The sequence below is a fragment of the Aedes aegypti genome, chromosome 3, assembly GCF_002204515.2.
Source record: "Aedes aegypti strain LVP_AGWG chromosome 3, AaegL5.0 Primary Assembly, whole genome shotgun sequence".
NCBI lineage: Eukaryota > Metazoa > Arthropoda > Insecta > Diptera > Culicidae > Aedes > Aedes aegypti.
Window position 1 is genome coordinate 105,096,024 of NC_035109.1, and position 22,066 is coordinate 105,118,089.

At 35.7% G+C, this 22,066-nt stretch overlaps 1 protein-coding gene across 1 annotated transcript in view; it reads left to right on the forward strand.

The window, feature by feature from the left end:
- Nucleotides 1-1,937: 1,937 nt before the first annotated feature.
- The window catches only part of LOC5563616 (serine protease easter), a 34,204-nt gene continuing 14,075 nt past the window's right edge, over nucleotides 1,938-22,066 (forward strand). The window contains exons 1-3 of the mRNA XM_001647815.3: nucleotides 1,938-2,189; nucleotides 2,269-2,435; nucleotides 21,065-21,330. Coding sequence (XP_001647865.1) covers nucleotides 2,129-2,189; nucleotides 2,269-2,435; nucleotides 21,065-21,330 — 494 coding nt within the window. The 5' untranslated portion in view covers nucleotides 1,938-2,128. The remainder of the gene's footprint in view (nucleotides 2,190-2,268; nucleotides 2,436-21,064; nucleotides 21,331-22,066) is intronic.

The following is a 22,066-nucleotide window of genomic DNA, read 5'->3' on the forward strand; positions in this document are numbered from 1 at the left end:
GGCCGCCTTCTATACAAGAAACAACATCTCATGTATTGAATGAGTTATGCATTTTTAAACTGTCGCTTTGCATGCTTTACATACTGAATAAAAAAAACGACGGCGTGTTAGTTTTGAGATAGACGGGGTGACGATTTTTGAGTCATCGACGCGCCGAGAAAAGTTCGGCTGCGGCGGCGCACACCTCTGCAGAAGCTTCTAGCTATCGTCCAATCAATTTGCTTTCCTCCATCAGTAATATTTTTTGAAAGGGTCATTTTGAACAGAATGATGACCCACATCAAGAAAACTTCAATTCTTACATATAAACAGCTCGGATTCCGACATGGACTCACCAACTTTTACGTCCAATTCGTTTGATTCGTTTTAAGAAATCTGAAGGCTATTCTACTGGTCTTACTCTTCTAGACATAGAAAAAGCATTCGACAGTATTTGGCATCAATGCTTACATTGTTAGAATACTCCAAATTTATCTCTCAAAACGTACACTTCAGTTTAATTGTTAAAACTTCTAGCCTGAAAGACTTCCTGTAAGAGCTGATTTTACTCAAGGCAGCATTTTGGGACCAATATCTTGTTTGCGGATGACACAGGCCTCTCCACCAAAGGACGAAGCCTGCATGCCATCTATAGTAGATTGATTTTTGGATATTCCAAGTATAGCAATAATTTGAACATCTACCCTAATTATTAGACAATTGGATGAGGCTTTGCCCCCTGTTTATAGGGATTTGGCTCAAAGTGAATTCACACTTATGGGGTCAAGCATGATTAGATGTCCGCATCAAAAGAGATTGTAGCTACTATTCAAATCCCATTCCAGTACCGAACAGTTAAACAGACACACGCGATCGTACTCGTTACTGCACGTTCCCCCTGACTCGTCAAACCCGTCAACGTTGATGTTTGCGCGAAGCGAAAACTCATAAACGATTGGGGATTCCCTGAGTAGTTGGTTCGACGCGGGGAAACTACGACGACGGCGACCACAGCGAACTCGTTTTGCGGTTCACACCTTCACACTGTGGGTACAGAACAACCACCGCTATGCCAAGAAAGAGACGAATTACGGAGCACTGATCGGTGACTTTGAACCTGACATCGCGAGGACCGAGATTTGATGGTGTGGGAAACAGTGGTTTCGAATGTTTCTTTAAACAGGGGTCATTAGCAAATGTTGATCGCTATTGAGCAATTTTCGCTGAAACCAGGCTGTCATTCTATTCGACACAAACCGTTGGAATTCCTAATTTATGTCACAGATAGCTGATTTTATGATAGATAGCTGAGAAGCAGGCTCTGTCCCAGTTAGGACGTAATGCCAAGTAAAAGATGAAGAAGATCCGAAGGCCTCTACTAAATAGTGGTTTTGGGTGATCGCAGTCAATCATTTATTTCAAAACTCGTTGGGACATATTTTATCGCAACTGTTTTAGTGTAAACCTTATTCATCTGAGTTAGGTATGTCACTGATTATGCTTGTAGATTTGAAGGTCTTTGAGTTGTGGGATAACCTTACATAATCGTTTGACTTAAAACCTTATAGATTATGTTTGTCTGAGCCTGCTTGAACATAAACCTTATTCAATAACCTTCGAGAAATTGTCGATTACAATTATAGATCTGAACTTCTGTTCTCAATAGAATTGATGTACAACCTTATACAGTCGATGAACTCAACTATGAATAGATTACATTTTATTGAGTATGTTCGGGTATAATGCTTACTTTTAAATATAACTAATCACGTTTGTAGGCTGAAAGGTTTTTACTCAAAGCTGCTCTTATACTTGATTTGAGACAACTGTATGAGCCCTCATGAGTGTTTACCTTGTGTGATGCGTGTCTTGGTTTGTGAACCCATGGTCTATTGACGACTGAATAATCGTCGGCTTAGTTCTACTACTTGCGAGAGCCCGAATGATTTTAATACTTTACGCTTTTGCCGGTGTTGGTAGTTATTCTCAATCCGAAGCATCACTTCGGCTCGCAGTTGTTGTCGAAGACTTCAATCAACTGGTCGTCCTGAACGTTTCGGGATTCGCCGTCGCCCAGAGCTTTGAATGTTTTTGGTGTTATTCACGGTAGATTCGAACGAAAGCATCCTTATCACAGATCTACAGAGAAATGCCGCGGTACGGTAGGGTGATCCTGCTCTTGGGATTGGCAACGTTGGGTGCAGCCTTGAGTAAGTATTATCGCTGTTAGACGAGTGAGTTAGAATTCATACGGGCAGACTTATCAACTCGAACCGATTATTTCCACAGATGATAATGACCCGTGTACCAACCCAGCCGGACAACCTGGCCGGTGCATCTACTTCCGAGAATGCGAGCCGCTGCTCACAATATACAGTAAACCTATCGTTTCGCCGGCGGAGAGTAAATTCGTCGAAAATAGTCGCTGTGGAATGACAGCCGATAGAAAGCCACTGGTAAGTACAACACTAGGGTGGTTCGTATTGTGAAGAAAGTTTAAACATTTAATCTTCCATATCTTCCACACTCTTACGATAAAAATAGTGACGTGTGAACAATTTGAAGTATGAGCCATCGAAAAGCATATAAATTAAAGCAATCTATAAGATTTTTCTGCGTTATTATGCTATCAGGACACTTACCTCTCGAATGGTTGGAGAAGATTTGAATTCTACAACACCAATAAATGTAAATAAATAGAAAAGTGTGTCCTCTTCATGATTTTTTTTCCGGACACCACATCACTTTTGCTTCTTATTACGGACACTTTGATTCTAATTCCGGACAGCTCGTGAAAAGCAAAGTTGTAAATGTTAAATCGTTAAATAAACACTAGCAGCCGTTAGAAAAACGTCAAAACTACTTGAGCATTGCAAATTTTCATGGTTTGCTATGTTAAAAGCTTGAGAAAACGAGTATCTAAATTGTGAACTTTTAAACGGCAAATTTTTAAACATTTCAATTGAAACCTTTCCCATACAAAGTTAAGTCACTCAAACAAACATACAAACAAACTTGAGTGTCCGGAATTTCTAGTTGAGTTTAATGACGGGTTCATAATGGAAGAGGAAGCCAAATTCAGCGTTTTTGTTGTATATTTTCTCATTCAATCGTCAATTAAAATGTACACATTTCTGGGATGTTTGCAAATGTGAAGCTTGAAACCCAATTGTTTCCTGATTCGGCGGGTGAAATAGCCTCCAACGAAAACAGAAAGCCACTAGCATTTGCTACCAGGATCATACAGGAAAATGAATTAACGTAGGGGAACTTGGTTCAAGACGCACTGATGGGGTAAAATGGCTAACCTCATTAAATCATTCCTAGAACGTTTCAATATGTATTCTTTGCCACCACAACTCTTGGACATAAACTCATAATTTTTTCCTTTATTTTCCGGTGAAATTCGGCATTTTTCACTTTTTTGCCTAAATATTAAAGTTTTCCGATGATTTCATTAAGGAATAAGCGTTTCCGTACCACAGAGCAAACTCATAGAGAAACTTGGTTGCTAACTACTAGTTCTCCATACTAAATGGCATTCTACCCCATCCATTTGGACATTTTGAACCACCCCCATTTTTCAACCAACTTTTCTACATGATTTAAATCCGTTAAAAAACTCAAATTTGGGAAATGTTTTCGTGGTGGTAGCTAGCAAATATTGTAAAGTTACTGTTAGGACTTCGAATGGCGTTAAAATGTGGAACTCATTTGGAGAAAACGACACAACTCCTTAAAGTGACATTTTGGACCATTTGACCCTACTTACCATCTCCGCAGTTAGAAGAGCTACTTGCATCTTAGGCTAGTTCTATACTCGTACTCCTCTAAGTCGCAGTCGATGCATCCCTCTCCTAGTGCTGTTGGATCGGATTCGCCAGTGCCGATGTTCGCTTTTATGAGTTTTTACAAGAAAACTTACCACTTCGATGAATTCGGGAATGCACCAATCTTCCTACTCCAACTCAAAGGTAAACAAAAACTTCTGTCAAATGGAGTGCTGAGCCGGAATACACTGGTCGACATAAACGATAATCAACACAAATTTCCAGAATTAAAATCAATGCGGTTCTGCGCAAAATTCAGTTCCTTTCTTTCACTCTTTCATGACATAAGTAAACAACAAGGCCAGTAAACGTTAAATACTAGTCAAAATCAAAACAATAAAGAGCTATATGCCATGGTAATCATGTTTCATATTGATATGTTTATTATTTTCATTAAATTTACCATAACAAGTGAATACGTTTTTATTCAGTGAGCTACCTCATAAAGTGGCTGAGCTCAACGTTTATCAAGTATCAAAAATTGTTGCACGTTTTTTGTGGAAATTGCTTGTTGGGACGATATTTTGGTGTGACAAAATTATTTAGATGATTAATAATTAAAATTTTTAGAGGGCAGAATCCTCAATAATAATGTATTCTTCAAACTATAATAAAGAACGTTGCCATTGGCGTAGCTAGGATTTTTTTCTGGAGGGGGCCTAGGGGGGGCCTAACAAATTCTTATTTTTTTCATAGAAGTAACGTCGTTCGCAATAATCACGATTTTCACAATTTACATAGTTTGCATAGATATTATTTTTTTGTTACGGAAAATATTCTTTGTTTTTCTAGTCCAGTAAAAAAATGCTTCAAGAGATCTTCTAAAGAACTTACGATGAATATGCCTTGTGATTCTCCAACAAAATTTCTAGACATTCAACCGTGTGTTTAAAAGGATTCCTCTGAGGATTACTAGGATTACTTCATGAATTATTTCCGTACGTTTTCACTGCTATCTCCGAGAACTCCATTACTAGTTTTCACTGAGTTCCTCCTGTGATTCCCATGGGAAATCATTTCCGGGATTAGTAGTTATTGTTAAATATTTTTCCTGATGTTACTTTAGGCTTTCTAAGTTTCCCAAAAAAAATCTTGAAGGATCTTCACCGAGATGCTTTACAAATTCTTTTACAATTTCTCCAAAAAGACTCTACGTGCTTATTACATATAAACTGTAATTGTTAGTCTAAAATATCATCCAGTAGCTCAAAAATACTTTGTAAATGATTTCTGGAATTACTGAGGATTTCTTCGAGAAATTCTAGGAATCTCACCACAATTATGCATTTTTTGGCAGAAAACTCTCTAAGTGTTTCTTTAGATCTTTTCTAAAATCCGTGAAAATACTCATAAGTTACCCGAGCAAGTTGATGAGGGATTTCTTCAGAGAATTATATTACTGTGTCCTTCTATAAAAAAAGAAATCCATCCAATAATTTTCCAAAGATTCTTTAAATCAGCACTAGAGATGGTCTTGGAGAAAATTTAAAGAAACTTTCCAACAAATTTGCTAAAGGATTTCGCAATTCTTGAACTTCTCAAAAAAATATCCAGAAAATCCATCACGTATTCTTTCAGGTTCTAGGAATTACCCTAGAATAACATCTAGAAATCTATCTACGCTCCATTTCTGCTCTAAAAATTACTCCAGAAATAACTCAATATTTTTTAGAGAAATCTTTAGAAATAACTTCACGAATCAATCCATATCCATATCTAATTTAAATCAGATACAAATACAAACAAAATTTCTGGAAGAACTTCTCAAAAAATGGTTTGGTAATTTTAGCCAGAAATAAATTTAAGAAAAAAAAACTAAATTCTCGTCGGAAATGTCAAGAATTCAACGTGGAATTTTTGAAAATTTTCACTGAAATTCCTATCAATATACCTCACAGAAAATCTAAAGGGGTTTTTTTTTAAGATTTACTACAAAAAATCTTGTTTCATTTTTATACTTTTTACTTTAATTTTTACTGAATGTATTTTTTTCGAATACTTTTGCATAATTTCCGAAGTTTAATGATACTATGGCGAACAGTTTGAAGTATAATCCATTTTTTTCCTACTTGCAGAAATTCCAAACAAACTTTTTTGTGAGAATGTTCTAAATTATTGCACTGAAGAAGTTTAAGGCGAAAATATTGGTGGAATACTGAATCATGGAGTGAAATATGCATTACTTTAAAAAATTGTAGAGAAATTCCTTATGGGCCTTCACCAAGATCTGACTTTCAGTAATCATAAATATACGAAATTTGCAATTTTTCAAAAGTTCTAGAATTTAATATTATCATTAGATTCTGTTAAGTGTTACTTTTTAAAAAATGAAAAAAAAATTTTTAACGAAGTTTTCCATGCGTAGGAAGAAGAAACAACAAAATGTTGAAGCTAGGAAAAACAACAGATGGACACCGGAACAACGAAAATTTAGTGTTTATTTATAATCTTTTCTGTAGATGTGAATGATTAAGGGATAAATATACCTCTCTAACAAATTAAAAAAAACAAGGTTTCCAAGAAGTTCCATCGGAATCTTCATTAGAAATTATCCTTGAAACCTATCAGAATTTCTTGCCTGACCACACCAGAAAGCCTTTAAGAATTCCGACTTAGTATTGAACAAGAATTCAATCTCAGAATATGAGTGCTGTCAATAATTGATAAAACTATTTCTAAACATTCGAAGGCAAGCGACATTTTCAAAAGACCTTTCGTAGATAATTCTTGCAAGAATTTCTGACGCAATTTGTAATGTATTTTGGGAATATTTCTAAAGAACTTATGATGAACTTCGCGCAAGCATTTGTAATAAAATAGTTGGGAGAACTTTTGCAAGTAATTTACAGATACATTTTTAATATAATTTTCAGCGAAATATCTCAGTATACGATTTGACAGAATTAACTAATTTATGGAACAAATTCGAGGGAAAACTATGAACTTTTTATAGTTAAATCCTGAATTTATAGTTAAATTCGGAATCAATTTAAGAATAAAAAGTACACATAGAAGGAACGGTTGTCCTCCTGGAGGAATTCACATTGACAGTATAAACAAATCTCAATATTCTTTGACTAATTTCCAAGAGAATTGTAGCAAAAGCTGTGAAGCCACCTTTTGGTATTCCTTATAGAATTTGGTTATACTAAAATTCTTACAGGAATATCGAAGGGTGGCTTTAGACATTTTGCTACAAATTTGTAGGAAACTAGTTAAATTATCTTGAAAAATTTAAGCAAAATAAAAGAAAGAAATACCTGCTGGAACAATAAACAATGGTCTATTTTGTTTTACTTATTCACACCAGTTTAAATTTTTGCCATCTAATTTGATGGTTGAAATTCCTTGAAAACATTTGTTATGAATTTTCACCAAAAATTCCCGTTAACTACTGTCTCAGAAATTCCTTTAGTAATTTTGCTTATTTTTTCAATTAATGTGGATTTCTTAAGTCTATTCATATTGGGGTAATCATCATCACTGGAAACTTCGAGTAGGGCATCCTATAGAGTATAGAACCATGATTTTACGCAAAGTTGCGTACCTTAAATTTTACAATTCTTGATTTTCTTTGATCATCCCTGGAAACTTATTCTATCTAGCTACAGCTATAGACAAGTATAAGACGTGCAGGCAGAAATAAAATAGTAAGCTTAGTTTAGAGGTTTAATAATTGGAAAGGATGCATTTCCCCTTAATATGTCACTGAAATTGTGAGTAGATTCTATGTTTAAGAAACAATTATGCTAATAAACATGGTTTAGATTTCTAGCTGATCAAAGGCCATATAATTGTGTCTTTCTGCTGTAAGATTCGGTGCGATATCCAACGCCTCCCGCAAAATGTGGGATATAATAATATTGCTTTATGATGAAACATCGGAAAAAACATTGCTTGAATTATTAACAAGATACGAATTTTAAGAACCAAATTTCGAATAATGAAGCAATTACACACCATGGTATTTTTTTTTTGCAATGGAAACATTACGCTTATTACACAACAACAAGCTGGTTCTAGCGGTAATCAATCGAGCGACAGCCGAAAGGTTAATCCTTGGGTTGTCGTGCAATTCACCGAAGTCAGAACCGTCACGCTGATGCTGTGTACGACTAGCGAGGTTTTCCCACTATTGTTGTACAAAATAAAAGAACGTAACTAATGGACAGTTATTCTTGAATAATAAGAGCCATGTAAATTGATTCAGAAAATTTTTATTAACGTTAAAATCATATAAATTGTTATTTTTTTATATTTATTTAATTTATCAGCATCCAAAATTCTGGAGGGGGCCTGGATCATTCTGGGGGGGGCCTGGCCCCCCTGGCCCCCCCTGTTCCTACGCCAATGAACGTTGCTGCAGAGAGCAATTGAATCCGAGAGATGGGAGTAGAGATATCCATCATTTGTTCGATATTATTCCATTACTTGTGTGATTATATACAGGGCAGTGAACTTCTGCAAAAAAAATAGCTGTTTTTTCAGTAACTTACTTTACCACAATTACTGAATCCTAAAATCCATATTAGCTTCAACATGGGTAGGATACCCGGTCTAAAAGTACAATCCAGTGAATGGAATGATGTCATTCAATATCTAAGCAACATTATTTTAGTTTGTAGATATATTGGAAAACAGTTAATTATTATGCAACAGAGCAGTGTATTGTTTTTAAATTGTTATACATATGCTTCAAAATTAAGGTCAAAATTCTTATTTTCATGCAAAACAACTGTTGCTTTATCTGCGTAGCTTGACTGACAGAAGTAAATAAAACAAATTTTGAAGAAAAGAAATATTGGGTGATAAATATTGATAGCGTAAAATGATTGTGAAATAAGTTATTTGACGAATGTAACGATATCAGAGATCCTTTCTTCTTAAAATTGTTTTTCACGAATATCCGGTAAATTGTGGGACAATCTAAACAAAATAAAATATTAATTTCTTTTCACCAACAATTGAAATGATTTTTGTTGAATTGTTTGTATATTGTAGAACAATACACGAAATATCAACAATACATAAACAATATGCATACGTCTTACTAGTATTATCTACAGCAAAAACTTGTTGAAATTCTGAAAACTTTGATACTTTAACGGTAAATGAAAAATGTGAATTTTTAGCGTTTCTACTGAAAGTGTTGAAAAATCTCATTATAGAACAGGATTCATAAATGTTAGCACCCTTTTCTTGAATGTTAAGGAATTCGTCAGTTAAGTCTAAGAGCCCGATGAAGGATGAAAGATGCATTTTTTGTTTATGGTTTATTGAGTCCCTTCTGCTTTTGAACTTGTTCAGCAACCTTGGATGCATCAAATTAATTTCATATTTTTTACCTTATTTTTGATACTTGTAACGATTTTCAAAACTGTTGGATATTCAAAGTTTACCTTGCTTTCCTTCACCAAAGTTTCTGTTTAATAGTTTTTGGCTAGTTAATTTTCTCTTTTCAAGTTTATTGAAAAAAAAACGGAAAAAAAAATCAGATGAATTAAGATTTAAATTTAGTTCATTAATTAATCAAGGAGACGTTCTGCGAAAATCATTGGTAGAACACAAAAGCACTAAGCTCATTTCGATTATTCGAGCTGAGCAGTTCGGTCATTCTGTAACATTTTACAGATCCTGGCAATTTTTAAAACTGTAGAAAATGATACATTTCTATTGACAGAACTTTTTACTCGTAGAGATTTAACAAAAAATCGTGAAATAAACTACAGTATTCGACAATACTGTATTTGCAACTTTTTCGGTTTGCTATACAGAATTGTCAATTTTAGAGAGTTATATCTGAATTATTTTTCGATGATTTTACTAATATTTCATCATATATTAATAAGTGGAATAAGTGGCGCAGGAAGTGGGTAGGACATGTATTACGCACAAAAATATCTGGGTAGAATAGTCAAAGGATTGTCCTACCCATGAATCAACAAACAAACAAAAAAAAAAAAACAAGATCATCAGAAACTATAAATTATCTGTTTAAGGTCGCACATTTTCTCACACAGTAAGGTTTTTCATTGTTTTCGCGTGCCCAGTGAAGCGTGATATGGTTTTTGCATGATCCTAAAAGTTCTGGCTTGTGATTCGAGTCGTGATATAAACAGATGTCGGAACTGTTTCGCGAATACGCTTTTGCAAAGTTTTGTGCGAAGAATCGGTCAATTACATTTCACTGATCAAAGTAACGTCCATTGCAGTGTTTAATCGGTACACAATGTTAAAGTGATTATTCATACATTTGAAGAAAGATAACTGCATATTCATCGAGAAATATATCGTCAGTGCTTCTAAGAATGGTGACAAATCAATTCAACACTCAATGAAAAATGCAAGAATGAGTTATAACACTAAGTGAATCTGACGTCACATGTGTCGTGTTCAGTATCACCTGCGTCAAGAGAAAAAATATAGTCGCAATTTGCGTTCCCAATAGTGTTTACATGCCTATCTCGAATAAGCACCTCAGACCAGGTCAACCGGCTGACGCAAAGAACAGGGGCAAAAAACTTTCAAATTGTTTACTTCTGCGTGCCCCTCTAGAGGAGTAGATGGTCTGCTGCTGTCGAATCAGACTTGTCTGATTGTACCGTACGATATTGGATGGGGAACATGCGCGGTTAAGTTTCGTTTGAAAATTTTAAACACGCGAAACATTAGTTACACATGATGTGTGTTGTTTTGTCTCATAGTGCGAAAAGAAATATTTTTTGATGACAAATTGTTCTTAAGGAAAAAATTGTGTAAGGTACATTACTGAGCTTCAAAAAGGTTTATGCAGATGAGATTTCTAAATCTTTGCGATGTTATTACAGTGATCCCTCCATGAGTCGATGTTCCATGACTCGATATCGACTCATGGAACCATACTGGAAACAAAATTTCATGGTTACTATGATGGTCCCTTCAAACAGCTTTCCAAAGGATTGCTGTTCCATGACTCGATATTTCCATGAGTCGATGGTTCCTTCAATATCGACTCATGGAGATTTCACTGTACATGATTTGTGTTAAAGCTCTTTAGCGTGCCTCCTCTGTGGTTTGGAAGAGTATGTTTTGTGGAAAAGAGAGCAATCAATTCCTGCTCATAGTCAAACAGATATACAAAGGCGATCTATGCAGAAACAGTACATTGATGGCCTATCGACAGTTTTCGGTGGGAATGTTGCAGTGGTTCCTATCAAAAGGGAAGCGTTCACAATAAGCCTAATATAACCATGCGAGATAGTGGATAAATACTGTTTGCGCACTTAGTAGTACTAACACTAGTTGTTTAGATATACGAATGGATAAATGGCCAGTTTTCAAAGAAAGCTTTCAGTTAACTCCTCTACTAGCAGCTTCATATCTAACCCCAACCGATATACCCCAAAATGCTATAAGCTTTCTGATTCTCGATATGTTAACACCATTTTTCACAAGTTCCCAAAAAACTCGTCTAGTTTCAGTATCTGTGTCGATATTGATTATTGGCCATCTTGATGCGGAGATATTCCAAAACGCCTAGGGGACCGACGCGTATCTCACGTAAATTTCTGAAGTTACAATTTTTTTCTTATAGACTCTTTCGAACAATATATTAATGAGTATTATTAGGAATAAACTATAAGATGTTGTAGAAAATCTTTAAAAATTTTCTGAGGAAAAATAACGCCAAGATATCTCATGATTAAGTTGTTGAAAAAACAAACTCTTAAAAGGATTTTTCAAAAGAGCGCATGTAATTGTTCTTAAAAATTTATGAAAAGCTTGATTATACAGAATAATAAAAAATTTTATGGTGAACTTTTGTAAGAATCCTTAGGGGAGGGACTGAAGAAATTTCTGGAGAAATAAGTGAACATTTTTCTACCATTGTTTGATTAACTTGAAGGTAATTTGTACAAATGTACAATCGACGATTTCGGAAGAATTTCTAGGGAAAAATTAAAGAACATGCAACTCGCATAGATTAAACAGATCCAGTTCAATCATCTAAAAGTTCAATAACTAAAATCGAGGGATATTACCGTTTGGATTCATATTACGGACAGATTCAAATTCCGGACACTCTCGTTTGTATGGGAAACATTTCACACGAAATGTTTCAATTTTCGCCGTCCAAAAGTTCTCATTTTGGAGGCTCGTTTTATTAGTTTTTTTCCATAAATATCATTGCGAATTTATAATGCCCAATTACCTTAGACGTCTCTTAAGTGGTTGAACGATTTCAATTGATGATTTGACTGTTCCATTAATGATTATCATGAGCTGTCCGTAATTCGAATCAAAGCGTCCGGAATATGAGGCAAAAGTGAGGGAGCATCCGGAATAAGAATCATGAAAAGGCCACACGTTTTGATTTATTTAAAATTATTCAAGTTGCGGACGGGTATTCTTTACCCACCATCCGAAAGTTAAGGGCTTCCGACGCTCGATAATGCTAAAAAATCATACAGAATGATTTATTTTGTATGGTCCAAGCTGGGTTATACTTCACTGAGGCCTTAAGTGTCCGTAATATGAATCAAAACGGTACATCCTTTTAACCAGAACATGCTTCGGTACCTCGGTAAAAGAAATGAAGCGCTCTCTATGTATAAAAACTACTCTTTTTAATGTTTTCGAATCCTCTGAGCAGAATCTCAATAGAGAAAAAAAAAAATAGGTTGGAGTACCTTACACCTTTTAATTCGGCCCTAATCGCTTATCTTTGACAGATACGCTTATTTCGACTACCATTTGAAGACTTCTCCAGTGTCAGTTAATCGTATCCGATACGAGTAACTGACACTGAAAAAGACTGCAAGTGGTGATCGAAATAGGCGTATCTGTCAAAGATAAGCAATTAAGGCAGAATTAAAAGGTACAAGGCATTCCAATCTACTATTTGTTTCTGCTTTAAACGTTAGGAGTTTTGTACCAGGAGAAAGGAACGTTGTCAGTTAATGAAGAAAACAAGAATGTTTCTGGAGCTGAGGAGTAGGCGGTGCGCGAAAATGGACGGACGTATAAAATTTTGCCACTGTCAATTTGTCTCTAAAATATTGATTTTCTTCGCTATTTCTATAACAAAAAAAAAATCTTTTATTTTCTTGAAAGCTCATTTGAAGTGCTCAGTGCAGTGCAGACGGAAAATTAGTGCTGATTTGAATCATTCACTTATGTACCGAGAGGGTACTCAGACGGTTGCCACCGGGTGTTAAGAAAAAAGTGCGGTGCTAGTTATTTTAAAATTTCGGTGTTTTATTGTGATTTTGATGAAATCTTTTAAGTTTATGGTGAAGTTTCGACATCAAAATATGTAATTTCTTTGGAGTGCAAGTTGGAAAGTGTTCTTGGAGATTTTAAAACCGTTCTGTATCTGGAATGGTCTCACGTCTCACAAAAAGCGTGCTGGAAGTAGACAATGCCTGAAATCGGATTAGAAGATTTGGTGAGTTTGTTCCGATTGTTCACTTTTGGATAAAGTATTTTTTGGTGTTTTTTTGCACCCTTTTTCAATCGGCGCGTTCGTTCCACGCGACAATATACGGTAGTAGCATTAGCACGAAAAAGATTAATTTTTGTTTTTTAATTTTGTTTAGGATATCTCTTTGCTCGTAGTTAGAACGATTTTTTTTTTAATATATGCAATGACGAAAAAAGATAGTTTTTGCTTTGAAAATAAGAAACATACAAAACCTTTACCTCGGTCGTGTTTAAAACATTTTTTTATTCCTCGTTTTTCATACATTTTTTTTTTGATCCGATGACCCTGGAGGGATCGGTTTCGCTCTTTGTTTGATAATGAGCGGATGATCTTGCATAAATCATTTTATCGGTGATTGGGTTGTAGTTGAAAGTTTCGCAAAACACTTTTAAACATAAAAATAAATAAAAAATATTCCATCTTTTGATTGCCGGCATTCAGAAGATTAAATTTCAAAACCTTTAACAACAATGCCTTGTGTCGATCGCTAGCTTTTCAGGCGAATCCTATGACCTTTTACCCCTCCCAACCTCCACCTCCGCAGCACTTATGAGGGTGTCGCTGAGTCGGTGGCCTCTCGCTAAGTAAGTGCTACATCAACATTTCCTCCCCCAATTCCAAGTTACGGTAAAGATGGGCGTGGCCGGGGATAGCAATATTCATGCTTTTAGTTGTCTTGTTTAAGATTGAATCAAGGTTTACTCCCCAACCTTGTTTCTGAAAGCAGTCTGGATGAGATAATTAAAAACGAACATGAATATTGTTAGTATCCAATCTACGAAGTATACCGTAACTACGCTAACGTTAACGCTAACGCTATCCTAAAAGTTCTGGCTTGTTTGAAGATCGATTGAGAATATCTTTAGTGAAAATCCTGGAAAACCAACTGTATGAATTGTTACTAGTAACTTCTTTAAGCGTTAGAATAACCAATGAAGCAATCCTCTATAACTATTTTGAATGAATCAATGGCTTTTTAAAAAATCTACAGCCAATAAACTAAAATAACCTACAGGGTATATACTTTTCCGAAGACCGCATTTTGATTGGAGGTAAGGATAATTTTTTATTATTGATTCCAAAGTGTAGATCAAGGTATCTAGAAGGGTGCTAGCCCAATGTGTCAGATTTCCCATTCCGCCATTTTGAAATGCAAGTGACAGTTGGAGAGTTTGTTTTGGTTGTTTGGATGACAGGTGCATGGCGTGACAAAGTAGATACAGAATGTTTCTTTTACACCCATATCTGTGTGGTATACGCAGCAAAGTATCTGAATTTCTGCACTGACAGCAGAACTTACGAGTTAATGTTACAAAAATACAACCATCACCGTCATACAGCAATACCGTGGCACATCCTCTCTTTCATCGGTGGACCGTCGGTGGTGGGTGGCTCTCACCCGCAGTACTCGATATTTCCACATTTACATTCATTGCATGCAGTTGGTAACCAACTTTTCAAGTTTGTAATAAATTTATCTGCGATTCAAAACACCGAATTTCCGCGGAATAGCACATGAACGACGAAAATTTGATTCGCGACAAAACAGCTCATCAATGCTGGGAAAAATTTTCACTTCACTGTATTTATGTTTGTTGGAGTAAAAATTCCCCAACAACCCCATAGAGACGGTAACGTGAAAACTGTGTACACCAGTGATTCCCAAAGTGGGCGATTTTCAGGCTCAAGGGGGCGAAAATTTTCAAAACAGAATTTGGGGGCGAAAAATCCAGAAAGGGGGCGAAAAAGTTAACATGAGAGCATTTGAAACAATTACTCATAACCTTTAGAGGACACACATATAACGGTTAATCAATTCCAAACTTATTTAATTCCATGAGTATTTTACCTTAGATTGTTATATGGTTATTTTAAAGTTTTGATAGAAACCACTCGATGATTGTCAAACACAAAATGGTAGTGTTACGCATTCAGTTTTTTTTTAAATATCGTGTGAGTTTTAAGAATGGTTGGTGTTTTATATTTTCACAAGGTCGGACATATTAGTCACAGATATCAATTAAAACACACAGAATATTTTGGATGTACAAAACATGTATTTGAGAACTTTTAGAAATGTTTGCAAATGCCCAATATTTTATACAAGGATTTTTTTGTATAGGAACTTTGAGGTCAGGAAGCTAATATTTCTTTGATTGGCATCCAGATTTTCATGGAAAAAATCTACAGTACCCATTTTGAAGTTTCGGTTGAACTCATTCTTATCATGTCTTATGGTAGAAACAAACTTTGCTAAATTTAACTGACCAAAATCGGGTTCCAACGATAAAACTGCTTGATGCTAAAGACGAAAAACATTCTATGTAAAAATAGGCTTGAATAAATATTAGAGATACGTCGGATTTGAACCTTATGAACGTCTGGAAATATCTATCTTAAATATTGCATTTGTTTGAATTTTTGAGAGCTTCGCCCCTAACTTCGTCACAAGTTGGCGTGTATGCATACATTATATTTAAATAGTTAAAACTGGGCCGTACTTGTATCGAAAACTAATTTAGTAGCTTGTAATGTACGCAAGACATTGTTAAAATTGCTATTATAAATTATAGTTCATTAAATCATTACTAATAATTGTGGGTTCTCGAAATCCAAGAAAATATTTTTAATGTACAAAATAATTATTGCATTATGATTCTATGGATATGCAAATGGAAGATTTTTTTTTGACGTACAGCGCTTTAATAAAATTGTTGAATCACATATTAGGGGGGCGATTCCAGATAAATACTGGCCTCAAGGGGTCGAAAGTTAAAAACAGTTTGGGAAGCACTGGTGTACACGAACCCGCCAGCTAGCCAACTCGCCGGCTGTCACTACCACCTTTCCCGCAGCTAACCACACCACGCACCCACTGACTGCTCAGATCAGTAAACTTGTAATTATAAAATCCTTGGTGTAGATCATGCTGAGATGATCATTCAATTACTATCAGAGCAACCCTGCTTTTTTACTTGAGAGCAAAGTAGCCTGGATTACTTTAATCTATTATTCCCGCCATGAACTCCATTGTTGCCTGCCGAGCAGTTGGTGAAGCATGCAAAATGCGAACCCACTTTAGGGATGGTACACAAATAATGTCACACTAAATTTCGACTTTTTCGATCCCCTCCCACCCTCTTGTCACACTTTTTGTATGCGTCCTCTAGAAAGTTTGTAAGGCTTGTCACGCTATGTCTGACCCCCCCCCCCCCTTGGAGCTTGACATAATTTGTGTACGGCCCCTTTATAATAATGAATAACAATTTATCCTGACGTCCAATCAAAATGTGGTATTCGGCAAAGTTATAGCTGGGAAGATTTCACATTAAAAGAGTTTGTTTACTTTACCATTAAATATTACGACAAAGAGATAGAGGGCTGAACCCAAAAGGTTGGCGTTTTCCATTGTAATCTCCAAGACTTGGCGAAATTGTTGAAATTGATGATTTAAACAATATCTAAGTTTAAAGCACCAAGTTACAAAACATGCGTTAGAGTGTCTCATCAAAGTGTTAATATTAGTCAAACATTTAGCGTGTTTTGGAATAAAAATATCAATTTCCCCTAATTAAATTATTTGTATCGTATTCGGTTTTCATTATTTTTTCAAATGATACTTGTACTGTTCTTTCTATTTTGGCACTGTCTCACTATCGCTTAAATTATAAAACTGTATAAATTCTCTACACCAAAAAAAACAACGTCTAAACTTAAGTCAGTAGATCATATAGGAAACTTGCTGGAGATCCTGACTTCTATAAATGTGATCCCAAAGTTTCAGAAAAGATAATCATGTTTTGGAAAATAATAAGCAGTTTCTGAACCGATAATCGATTCAGTTGTACTTATTCGACAAAAGAATGAGTAAGTTTTTAAAGAATAAAGAATTTAATAATTGTTTAAAATTATGTGTTAGTTGTTAGTAATTAGTTTACAACACATTAGAAAAGTTAAACATGCAAATGAAATTGAGTTATTTAAATTATCATGTTATATATTAATTTATATACTAAACAACATGAACTACAAAAAAATAAAGTAACAATAGCATGATGTCACATTTACGGAACTCGAAGAAAGACGAAACTGATCAGTTTGAACAATGTTGAAAATGATTCTGAGGCTTCCTCCCTGGTGTAGTACCAATCTGAGAGAGACAGGCGAAGAGGAAAAATATCAACGTCATATGCAGCCCAGACTTCCCTCTCACGAAACGTCAAATGCAGCCCACCGTTTTTATGGCTGAAAAAGTGAAAAGTATTGGTATTTAAAACCTCAGTCAGCGGAGCAGTTTTTTTTTCAAAGTTGCTGATAAATCTAAGCAGAAGATTAATTATGTTTAATGTCTGCTACGTTTGCTGGCATGAAATTTCACTCAATTTAAGTGCGCCAGTTCATGAGTCGACCAAATGAGCTGAATTTTTCAGAAAGGCTCCCTTTAATCCCAAGGAATAATCCTCGGGGTGCCCCGTGGAATCATACAACTTTATTTTTTTCCCATACTATGCTGGGCCAGTCTAATACACATGCTATGCTTTTCATCGCTTACTTTGATCGTGTGTCGAAATCAATTTAGAACGAATTATACATAGCCTGAAATTGAATATTTTGAACAGTTTTTGGTGAACAAAAATTAAAAACAACATTTAAAAATTAAACTTTATTTGCCTGAATTCGTATCCCAACACATCGCACTTTTTGAAGTATGGCGATAAACCACACAAAGTTATCCTTTTATTTTAGAAACAAAATGATGAAAGATCCTTAAGGTCTACCTTTAAACCTTCACCAGAAGGGTATGGAAAATATATGGGAGATGGAATTTTCAAACTGTTTTTGACAATTTGAACCGCCCTAGTGCAACACTCGACAAGAAAGTTTAGAGTTCGACGCAGGGAATTCCCCATCGAAAGCCGGTATTTGCCACAGTAGCGCAGTGCGAACCGGTTTCCGGTCCTCCGGGTTGGGTTTCATCTTCGGCGCCCCCCAAACAGGTTCATCAATCTGCTGCGTGGGGACAAAGTTTCTCCCCGTGCACGAGAACCTGTCGCATAGTGCTAAGCTAACCCGAGCAGAACGACACGGCAAACTGATACTAAATACTGAATGGTAATAAAATTAAATACCAGCGCACTATAGTCAATGGCCTTTATTAAGTGGTAATAATACTCGCAAAATAACAAACTCAAATATTTTATACTAAACGCATAGCAGAACGTTGTAAAGCGTTCAAGAACTCAATAAGTTATTGAGTAGCTATTTAATAACATATCTATAGCAAAATATGTTATTACGGTGATATAAAATACCGAAACAAGCTTTTCAAATTTAAACGGAATCATCACTCTCATTTATATTTTACCATCAAAATTCAAAAAGTTTAGCTTATCAATACTCGTTGGATTACTCAATATGATCTTCATGAGGTCTTCATACTAGAATAAATAATAGCAAATCAAAAATAGGTAATGCTCAGCTTGGCATGTAATTTTTATCGATCTTACTATTTCCTCTTGATCGGGAAGCGATGTGTTCATCGAGTATCGGCAAAGTTGTTTTGATCTTGACGCAGAACCACGATGATCGCAAACAAAGCTGGAACTGGAAATGACAACAACGCTAATGGAGAACCGGGCTCATAAAAGTCGTTTCTTCTGAAGGTACGTTGTTCGGGTGGAAGATGAGTTTGTGGTGAACAGCAAGCAGGGCCGGGTTGTTGTTTTGACTTGTACAATCAATGCATACTGGACTGGGGGCAAAGTTCAGGCATTGTGGTTTTGATAGTTGAAGGTTATTGGCGATTAAGTTGAAATATTTTAAAAATGGGGAAAATTTGTTGGCTTGGCACTTACGATTTATTGAGTACGATTAAGACTAGGGTTACCATTCAGCCTGATTTAGCAGGACATTTCCTGATTTTGAGATTCTTTTGAGGCGTCCTGCTTTATTTTTCGTATTTCAAGTTTTGCCCTGATTTTTCCTGCTTGGCGAAAACCTTGGAATGTAAAATATATTTCGAATACGGAGAACATAATAAAAGGAAAAAAAACAACAATGTTCAAATGGAAATTATCCCAAAATTCATGTTGAGTTACGGGGTTTAGAAATCGACTTCAGTCACATAGAAAGTTTGGAATGCGTTTCAAACTGTATTACAACACTTTCAGGTTCAGTCGAAGTTTGACGATGCTGATGTTAATAATATAATCATTTGGGCTTGTACTAAAACACAAGCTATCATCTCTGGTGTATTTAGATTCACAAGGAATGTCTCTCAGAATCGTGTCGGTTTTCAGCTAAGATTTTTACCAGATTTCTCCCAAAAACTGTGATTTTTTTTGAGACTCTTCATGAATTTCGAGTGAAATCCTTAGAGAATTACAAGATCTCAATGGAAACTTAACAGAAGCTTTTTTGAGTATTTGATTCAAAGAACTCGAGCGACATAATCTTTAATAAATCTTCGAAAAGACTTTGAGCAGTTTTCAAATTTGTTCCAGATTCTATGAAATAAGCTCTTGACATTCTTCTTATGTTTCTTACGTTCTTAGTAATATTCTACCGAGAACTTGATCAGACACAAATCAGATTTCTTTAAGGTGGAAATAAATCGAAGCTCAAATTTTCAAGAGCACAAATCTGGAGAACCAATCATCCGTTTGAGCTGAAAATCTAATCGATTGGTCACTAGCTGGTGGTGACTAATCGTTTAAGTTTTCATATCAAACTGGTGTTCGGTTCTCCAGATTTGTTGTTTGACTTCGATTCATCTTCACCTTAAAAATCATCGGTAAATAGCTTGCATGATTTCCTGGACTAAATAGCTAAATTGATATTTAGAGACCCTCGGTAGATTCTTAAGGTATTCCTGTTGGTAGATTCTAGACGAAATTTTTATGTAATTTTAAGCGACCGTCTTGCACAGAGGATTGCAACTATGGTTTTAGGCAGATTTCAAACAAGAACCTTGATAAAATACCTAACAACATCAAAATTGAAAACACACTATTGTCTTCGAAAAAGTGATAGATTATTCTCTTAGCAAAGGCTAGTTATTTTTATGAATTAATACTTATGCTCATACTGGCTATTAGGGCGATATTCAAAACTGAAAAGGCAATAGATGGCTCATTTTCAGTGTTAGTAAAAATGTAATCCTGAAGCAAAGAAAGCATCACGGAAGATGAACTAAACACAAAAAGTTTTCTATTCGCATTACGCTTAATTTCTAATCACTACTTTTTCGATTCAGTTTCTGATTTGCATGTAATTTACGTTTTTCATTATTTTCCATACGTTTAGACAGTTCTCGACTAACATTGCTTCATGCACTTGTGCTGGAAGTTTGAAAAATTTTGAGAAACGAGTGTAGCGCAATTACAGTGTCACCGAAAAAAATGTGAAAATTGCAAAATGTCCTGATTTTGAACTTCCAGGAGATGGTCACCCTAATTAAGACTTAAAGATTTTTCTTTTGGTGGAAAATTGTATGCAACCTCTGTAACATATGATAATCCCTACTTTGATCCTGATGATTTTTCATCATTTCATTTTTCATTATACAAGCTATGAGATTCAAAATTTCAAAACATTTGTTCAGTGAATATCTCTGGATCCTGACCTCCCATAAAGATTACCTATTTCATCAGCAAATATGTAAAGTAGCTAAAGAGCTATCATTATTCAAGCTATGACTGATTACTGAGCGGATAGCTACCACTCAACGTGGGCAGTTAGGTTTTGAATACGTGCTAATTGATTCCCCCCCTTTCGTCAACCACTCCCACAGGTTTGCTGTGCATCGTCCAACCCCATCAGTACAGGATCGCGGATTCAATATTCCCTGCCGAAGCCTCCCAACTGCGGAGTGGACTTCCAGGATCGTATCGTCGGGGGCCAAAGGACCGGCCTAGATGAGTTCCCCTGGACCGGCCTGATCCAGTATCGGAAACCCACCGGACGCTTTGGGTTCCACTGTGGTGCCTCGCTGATCAATTCCCGTTACGTCGTAACGGCGGCCCATTGCATCAAGGCCATTCCACGCGGCTGGGAAGTGTAAGTAGAGCAATGATCCTTCTTCTAGTGATTTACGGTAAAATCGGGTGACATTGATCAGTAGAGTGAAATTGATCACCATGTCACTCCTAATGAAGCACAAATATCAATGTAACCTGCAATGAATGAACGTTTGTCGTAACTTTGGCGAATTGTATGTTTTGAAGTTGCGTTAAGGAATGTTTATTTCTATGAAAATAATGTAATGTTCCAAAATCATGTACGGTGCAGTATTGACAAACATCCATGAACTTCTAGTTCTAAACAAGGATTTGAACATGGTATAAACCTGAAGGTTTGGGAGGATGCATGAGATTTATCCCCAAACCAGATTTCATCACAAAAACTCGTACCAATTTGCTCATTCGGTGGAAATTATTGAATTTTTGTTGGTTAGGGAGCCGGATCCTATTCTTGGCACTTTAGATTCACTTCGATAATGTGTTTTTTTAAAGCTACAGAGCTGAAATTTGGCCACAATATGCGTCGTACTAAAGCGCTTGTTATCACAAAGTTTCAGACAATTCCGCCGAGAAAATCCCCCATGCCAAAGTGAATTATGGAAGTGCCCAAGTAGCTCTGTACCCTATTAGGAAATCTATTTGTAAATTGCATACAGTTAGGCGTTTTCAGCGTAATTCTTGAAATTTAACTATTATTTGTTGTTATAAATGGGTGGTAAATGACTGGACAATGCGTACCATTGGTACTTTGCGTACCTGTAGGTATAAAATAT